We start from the raw sequence: 8,062 nt of genomic DNA, 5'->3' as shown, positions 1-8,062 counted from the left end.
TAATACGTTCAGTGTGTAAAACAGCATGTACGTGGCTGTCAGATTGTACACTGTATCCATCAGCTATCAGCAGTGATGTGGTATCAGTCAGTCCATGTGCATTCCATGCCAACCAAAATCTTCATGTCCACATTTCCTGTGCATTCCATGTGACCAACAGAACTAGGTCCCCAGTGTGACCCATACTCAGCCAGCCGTCGCTGGTCACTGTAGTGAGACAACATGTCCTGGGCTGTGTGTGTTTGAACCCTGTCAGCCCTGGAGTATTCAGTCTGGGCAGGCTTCCATGCCTTGTGGAAAAAACAGAAGTGTACTGATTTTTTTTTCTCCGTGTTACTTGTGGACACATCCAGAAATAGTGCAGAAGTAAGTTCCCTTTCTTTGCAGTTTATGTAGGATCATGAAAAGTGTTTTGGTGAGATGAAACTTGATGCCATAGCAATGGGCTTAGTGAATCATTGTGTTTGTGGGCTGAGTTCAGAGCTGTGTTTGTGGGCTGAGTTCAGAGCTGTGTTTGTGGGCTGAGTTCAGAGCTGTCTGACTAAAGGAAGGTGAGGCGCACGGCTCAGTGAATCATTGTGTTTGTGGGCTGAGTTCAGAGCTGTGTTTGTGGGCTGAGTTCAGAGCTGTGTTTGTGGGCTGAGTTCAGAGCTGTCTGACTAAAGGAAGGAGAAAGCTGTTTGAGGAATTGGAGCTGATACGTTAAAAAAAGAATAATAAAATAAAAAACACTTTATGGATAGTTTGGACATTTGGGTACAGTATTCAACAATAATGAATTTAGGTTCAAGATGAAATTGAATATTTTCCATGATAATCTTGTGTATATTGAATAAACACAAGTTACATTCTTTTACAGTTTAGAAGTTGGTTAGAATATTGTTTTCATCATTTTGTTTTTGTACAGGACAATGTGAAATCAAGTGGACAATGCTAGCGACCTGTTAGATGTAGCAGTTTGTGTCAGTCTGAAAGCAAGTGTGTCACCCATCATTTTACATGAATGAACATTCAGAATCATGGAACACGTCTTGTGCAACAAGACAGGAATTTCAATTCGAAGTAAATTGTGTCTTGATTTGTTCGTTTACACACCAGTATTCAGATCCTTACTTACCATTTCTTGTTGTTGTTTTTCTAAAGACGCTATCATGAATGAACCAAAGATTAGGAAGTTCAGAGAGTTTGTACAATTAAGACACTGTGACAGAGTGAGAATCGGTTACTTGTTGAACTTGTGATGCAGTGTTGACCAGTGATCAGGGATTGAGGCCCTGTTTCAGCAGGGTGTTGTGTCATGAATATGTCATGGATATGAAATCAGTGCCCTCTGTGAAAGTCTGTGGAACCTTTAACCTTTTTAAACCTTGTAAAAGTACAACGACTAGAAGACTCCTGTGCTAATTTTTGAAGGAATAAGTTACATTCTATTTTCCACTGGTAAACATCATTTTTCAGTTGTCAAGTAGGTGGTGTCTTCCAAATTACACTCAAATATAACTTGGTAATCCTTTCGTATTGAAAATGCAGAGGAAAAAAAAGTGGAAGATTCATCTTATATATATATATATGTATATTGTGTATATATATATGTATATCGTGTGTGTGTGTGTGTGTGGCAGAGTTTTTTGTGTGTGTGATAGTACTGCACTTATTTTATTTTGGTTTGCACATCAAGTTGCCATGGTTCTGTTTTGATTTGGCAGTTAAGTGTGTTGGAATTTTGAGTTTTGCAGTGACTGTGTTTAGGAGTCCTCTTCTTTTGGACTTGGTAGATGTGTGTAGTGGAGTGTCTTGTTGTGGATTCAGGGATGAGTCCTTGAAAATCCCCTCTTTCCCATGCTAAGCCCTAGACACAGTGGATACGAATTCACTGCCTTGGCCATAAAAGGCTGTGTAACCTTTCACCTTTAACGTAGAGAATCCTCCCAAACGTTTTTTGGTTTTATTTTTATCTTGTTGTTGTTGGTTTGGTGGCTGTGTGTGTTGGAGTGTCCGTTATGGATTTGATGATACGTCCTTGAGAATTTCACCCCATCTTTTTATTGTTGTTTTTGTTGTTGATTTGGTGGGTGTTGTTCTTCTGCATGGTTGCTGTGTGTAGCACGGCAGTGACAGTGGAGAACGTCTGTCAGAAAACTGTGGGTTGTGAAATATCACTGAGCAGAAGTGGCCATGTTCCTAACCATAGGCCCTTCTGATGACACTTCTTGAAAGATCAGTCAATCAGCCAATCAGCCAGTCACTCAGTCAGTCAGTCAAACTATTTTGAAATTCTCATTTCAAAAAGTACAAGCCAAATCTGGTGACATATGCTGTACCATGTCAAACAAAGCCTATCAGTTTGCCGTTCTAGGCCAAATTTTGTGTGGCTGACAGTGAAAAGATGCCCAGCCATGTCTGGTCCATTCTAGCCAATCAAACGCCTTCAAAGATACAAGTGATCTCCTAAAGAATCAATCAACCAATCAATCAAAATCTCCCAGAAGAATCAACCAACCAATCAAATCAAAGTATTGTAAAATCCTCATGAAAAAATAGAAGTCAGTTTGCTTGTATTTGTTCAAGAGGACATTACTGTGATTGGATTTATTGATTGATTTGATGGAATCATTCTTCAGGGAGAGTGATTAGGAAAAAAAAAAAAGCCTGTCCAGACTAATGATAGTATTTGAAGAAGGGTCTATCAGTAACATCAACACTTTTTATCAAAGTGAATCTGATTGTCTGCTTGCAAACAAAGAAGCCAGCATGGCACAATCAGCTGTTAGACTTGTGATCCAGTGTTCACCAGCTGTTAGACTTGTGATCCAGTGTTCACCAGCTGTTAGACTTGTGATCCAGTGTTCACCAGCTGTTGGACTTGTGATCCAGTGTTCACCAGCTGTTAGACTTGTGATCCAGTGTTCACCAGCTGTTAGACTTGTGATCCAGTGTTCACCAGTGGTCAGAGTTGGAGGCCCTGTTTCAGCATGGTGTTGTGTCCTTGGGGAAGGCACTTTACTCTGATTTTCCTCACTCCACCTCAGTGTGAACAGGGTACCTGATTTTGCTTGGGGAAGGTTCTTCTTCTTCTTCTTCTTCTGCGTTCACTCGTATGCACACGAGTGGGTTTTTACGTGTATGACTGTTTTTACCCCGCCATGTAGGCAGCCATACTCCGTTTTCGGGGGTGTGCATGCTGGGTATGTTCTTGTTTCCATAACCCACCGAACGCTGACATGGATTACAGGATCTTTAACATGCGTATTTGATCTTCTGCTTGCATATACACATGAAGGGGGTTCAGGCACTAGCAGGTCTGCACATATGTTGACCTGGGAGATCGTAAAAATCTCCACCCTTTACCCACCAGGCGCCGTCACCGTGATTCGAACCCGGGACCCTCAGATTGACAGTCCAACGCTTTAACCACTCGGCTATTGCGCCTGTCATTGGGGAAGGTTAAAACAGCAGAAGCAGAGGATTGTTCTCGCCTTCCCATGCCGAGTCCTGGACTCTGTGAATATGAATTCTATGCCCTGATGGCCGTAACATTTGATCCTTATTTCAGAACTCTCAGTTTTTTGTTACAGACTTGATCCATTTGTCTTTGTTGTATAGACTCATCATTTGTCTTTTGTTCTATGGCAATGACAGTGTGTATTTATTGTGTTACACAGTGTGTATGTTTTGTGTTATTGTGTGTGTATGTGTTGTGTTGCACTATGATGTGTACAGTTTACTGAGGAGGGAGGTGAGGAAAGCACTGCCAACTTCGTCGTGTTCCCTGTTGTTGTTTTGGTTTGGTTTGGCCACCTGATCGTCCATCATAATGTTTGACATTTTTTGTTGTTGTATTGAGTGTCCTGCGTTGTTTTATACCTGTTCTTTAGTTCTTGCTATTTGGCCATTTGATTGTTTTGTTGGAATCGTTGTTGTATTGAATCACGAATGTAATGCATTGATGTTTATTTCTTTTCTTCATTTTTTGGTTGTCAGTTGAAGTGTTGGAAAGTTTTACTTGTAAAAACTGTATGGTGTTCATGTTTAGCAAAGTTGTCATGCATTGTTCAGCTGTTCTGTACTGTAGCACTAGACCATGCCAAAAGTGGCACTAGATCATGCCAAATTAGCACTAGACCTTGCCAAAAGTAGCACTAGACCACACCAAAAGTAGCACTCCAAACATAACACTGGAGCAAACCAAACATAGCACTAGACCACACCAAAAGTAGCACTAGATCATGCCAAATTAGCACTAGACCACACCAAAAGTGGCACTAGACCATGCCAAAAGTGGCACTAGACCATGCCAAAAGTGGCATTAGACCGTGCCAAACTAGCACTAGACCACACCAAAAGTAGCACTAGACCATGCCAAATTAGCACTAGACCATGCCAAAAGTGGCACTAGACCATGCCAAAAGTGGCATAGACCATGCCAAATATAGCACTAGACCACACCAAACGCGGCACTAGATCATGCTAGATTAGCACTAGACCATGCCAAAAGTGGCACTAGATCATGCCAGATTAGCACTAGACCATGCCAAAAGTGGCACTAGATCATGCCAGATTAGCACTAGACCATGCCTAAAGTGGCACTAGATCATGCTAGATTAGCACTAGACCATGCCAAAAGTGGCACTAGATCATGCTAGATTAGCACTAGACCATGCCAAAAGTGGCACTAGATCATGCTAGATTAGCACTAGACCATGCCAAAAGTGGCACTAGATCATGCCAGATTAGCACTAGACCATGCCAAAAGTGGCACTAGATCATGCCAGATTAGCACTAGACCATGCCAAAAGTGGCACTAGATCATGCCAGATTAGCACTAGACCATGCCAAAAGTGGCACTAGATCATGCCAGATTAGCACTAGACCATACCAAACGTAGCACTAGACCATGCCAAAACTGTTACTGAATTTACCCGCTTATGCAATGGTTGTTTATCAAGCTCAGAAGCTCAAAACAGATTCCTGTGTTCCTTAATGATAATTATTCATGATATTTTGATGTTATTGATGATATTGAAATGTTATCAGTAGTTTTACATTTTGGCCTGTGTGGGGTTTGTGCACAGGTCAGACAAACGCTCACTTCCTTGTGTGAAGTAGGTATGGTACTGCACATGTAGCTGTTCTTCAACAGGCCAGTCAAGATACAATCCACACTGTTTTTCAATAGCTCAACAGGCCAGTCAAGATGAACAGAGTGATACAGAGACTAGTTCCAGTGCAGAAGTATCATATGGACAAGCTGTTTGAAGTAGGTATAGCTCAATCCTCATGCTTTCATACCGTTTTAACAACACGTACTTAACTGTCACCCACTAGTGCAGACTCCGGCAGGGGTCTGACATTCCTGCTGGTAAAAGAGAAACTGAAACTTGATGTGAGACATTTTTTATCTGAGTGTCTTTGAGTCCGAAGTAAAAGTCAAACCAGTCAGCAGGTTATTTTGTGAGTTCTTCTTTTTAAGTCAGTCTTAAAAAAAAAAAAAAAAAAATTAACTTGGTCTTGTGAAGGCAGACAGACACAGTCAGTCTAGATAACAGAAGTGATCCATAACTTGTCGTCGACAGAAATACTGTTTGAAAGAGAAACAGCATGCCACCTTTACCTTCAAGACTTCAAGACTCTTTACTGGGTTCAGATAGAGCCACTCCACATTTAAAAATCACAAAACAATGGCGGCTCACACATGCTCTCTCTCTTCCCACACCACCCACCCACACCCACACACACACAGTGTGCATTTGTAGGCAGAAATTATAAACACTTCCTGGATTATTGTTGTTTCTTTCTTGTTACTTGTAATTTGTGAAACGCTGTGAGCCTGTCTGTGAGGGAACAGCGCTATAGATGAACACTTCATTAGTAGTACTGTTATTGTTATTGTTATTAATATTATTATTATTATTTTAAACCACCTTGAGCATGTTCAGTAGAGGGGGGGCAGAGGTGGTTTCAAATTTTGCTGACCAGTTTGATCAGCCTAATCTGTGAACAAGTTATGTTGCATATGGTTTAAACAGCCTCCTTTTTGTTGGAAACCGTGAGGTGGCAGGAACTGGGGACTTTGTATGGATTGGAGGGACTGATTCTTGGAATACAGAAAGGTGTTTTGCTGAGGTCCTGGGGCTGGTTAAATAAACAGAGTGCATGTCTTAGTACCGAAACAAAGTGAAATAAAGCGGAGAAAAAAACCCATTGGAATGCCAGTATGGAAATCAGTTTGATTCAGGAATATCCCAAACCAAGTCTTAGTCTGTTTTGGACTTTTCTCACCCCCCCCCCCCCCCCATCCCTCCCCTCCCCGTCCCCCCTCCCAGTGACAGGCGGTGCAGTACATGTTGGGTTTCCCCCCATGCCCCCTGACTGTGTTGTAGAAGGCCACCAATCCCAGCAGCATGGATGGTGGACCCTGTTACCATGGACACCATTCGGGAGGAGCCAGACGTCAGGAGACAGCTGGAGAGACAGGAGGAGCTGGGGTGGTGGGAGGGAGTGCAGCCGTTTGAACAGCCACTGGAACAGCCGCCTGGCAGGACCACGCCGGACAACACCCGACATTACAGTGATGACGTTTTCGATGGTGTCGTCCTGTCAGGGGAGGATGCCCGGATGGACTCGATGGACTCTGCGGACTCCATTGACTTGAGTGCCACTCCGGGCTCTGTGTCGGAGGAGGAGGGGCGGACAGTGGCCAACGTGTGAGGACGTTCGTTTCATGGTGTCAGTGCTGGGGCAGTGTAGCTGTTTTTCCCTGTCTTGTGTTTGTGTCTGGGGGGGATGTGTTGTTGGGGGGGGGGGGGGAGGGGCGGACAGTGGCCAACGTGTGAGGACGTTCGTTTGATGGTGTCAGGGCTGGGGCAGTGTAGCTGTTTTTTCCCTGTGTTGTGTTTGTGTCTTGGGGGGATGTGTTGTTAGGGGGGTGGGAGGGGCGGACAGTGGCCAACGTGTGAGGACGTTCGTTTCATGGTGTCAGGGCTGGGGCAGTGTAGCTGCTTTTCCCTGTGTTGTGTTTGTGTCTGGGGGGGATGTGTTGTGGGGGGGGGGGGGGGGTGTAGCGTGTCTTGCATCCCTCTTCTTTGACACAGTACATAATATCTGCAGCACACTCATGTGAAATAACTATCAACCAGCATACATAATATCTGCAGCATGCTCAAGTAAAAAAATGTGTCTGTCAACCAGCGTACATAATATCTGCAGCATGCTCAAGTAAAAAGATGTGTCTGTCAACCAGCGTACATAATATCTGCAGCATGCTCAAGTAAAAAGATGTGTCTGTCAACCAGCGTACATAATATCTGCAGCATGCTCAAGTAAAAAAATGTGTCTGTCAACCAGCATACATAATATCTGCAGCATGCTCAAGTAAAAAGATGTGTCTGTCAACCAGCGTACATAATATCTGCAGCATGCTCAAGTAAAAAGATGTGTCTGTCAACAAGTGACAGCGGAGTTAACAGCAGTGAGCAGCATTGAACAGGGTGTGAACAGGGTGTGGCTGCTTCATCAGGTGGAAAATAATCTTTCAGGACTGGGCTTTTCTTTTCATTCAAAAAGCCTTGTATCTGATATTTGTTGTTGATTTTTTTTTTCACACTGAAGATTGACATCCAAGAAGAATTTGGAGTAGTAATCACTTTATTATAACAGAAGATCATAAACAGCTGTGGCTTCATAGGATTGTAATGGACATTAATACTAACAACATTTAATAGGATTGTAATGGACATTAACACTAACTAGCTAATGCTAGTTTATAATAGGATTGTAATGGACATTAACACTAACGACATAGTTTATAATAGGATTGTAATGGACATTAACACTAACGACATAGTTTATACGATGTTTAGAACACTCGCAGGCCTGTAAAACACAATACACTCTGTTTTGGCAGATAGCGTAACTGTCACAATATCTCTCCACACCATGACACCACAAGTATTGCCTGTTGGTGAACGTCATGGAGCTATAGTCGTGTTCAAGAAATACTTGTGTGACTAATGGTATGATATGTGTGATCCGGTGTAACCTCAAACTACCACCCCCTGCCGGA

The 8,062-nt window shown here is 42.8% G+C and overlaps 1 protein-coding gene across 1 annotated transcript in view; it reads left to right on the top strand.

Moving 5' to 3' along the window:
- LOC143292340 (disintegrin and metalloproteinase domain-containing protein 17-like) overlaps window positions 1-6,776 on the top strand; it is a 38,198-nt gene extending 31,422 nt beyond the window's left edge. Inside the window, exon 13 of the mRNA XM_076602529.1 lies at window positions 6,381-6,776. Within this exon, the coding sequence (XP_076458644.1) occupies window positions 6,381-6,708 (328 nt within the window). The 3' untranslated portion in view covers window positions 6,709-6,776. The remainder of the gene's footprint in view (window positions 1-6,380) is intronic.
- Window positions 6,777-8,062: the final 1,286 nt, after the last annotated feature.

The sequence above is a fragment of the Babylonia areolata genome, chromosome 18 (assembly GCF_041734735.1).
Source record: "Babylonia areolata isolate BAREFJ2019XMU chromosome 18, ASM4173473v1, whole genome shotgun sequence".
Classification (NCBI taxonomy): domain Eukaryota; kingdom Metazoa; phylum Mollusca; class Gastropoda; order Neogastropoda; family Buccinidae; genus Babylonia; species Babylonia areolata.
The sequence above is the reverse complement of the archived record's forward strand: the minus strand, read 5'-3'. Positions and strand labels throughout refer to the sequence as shown.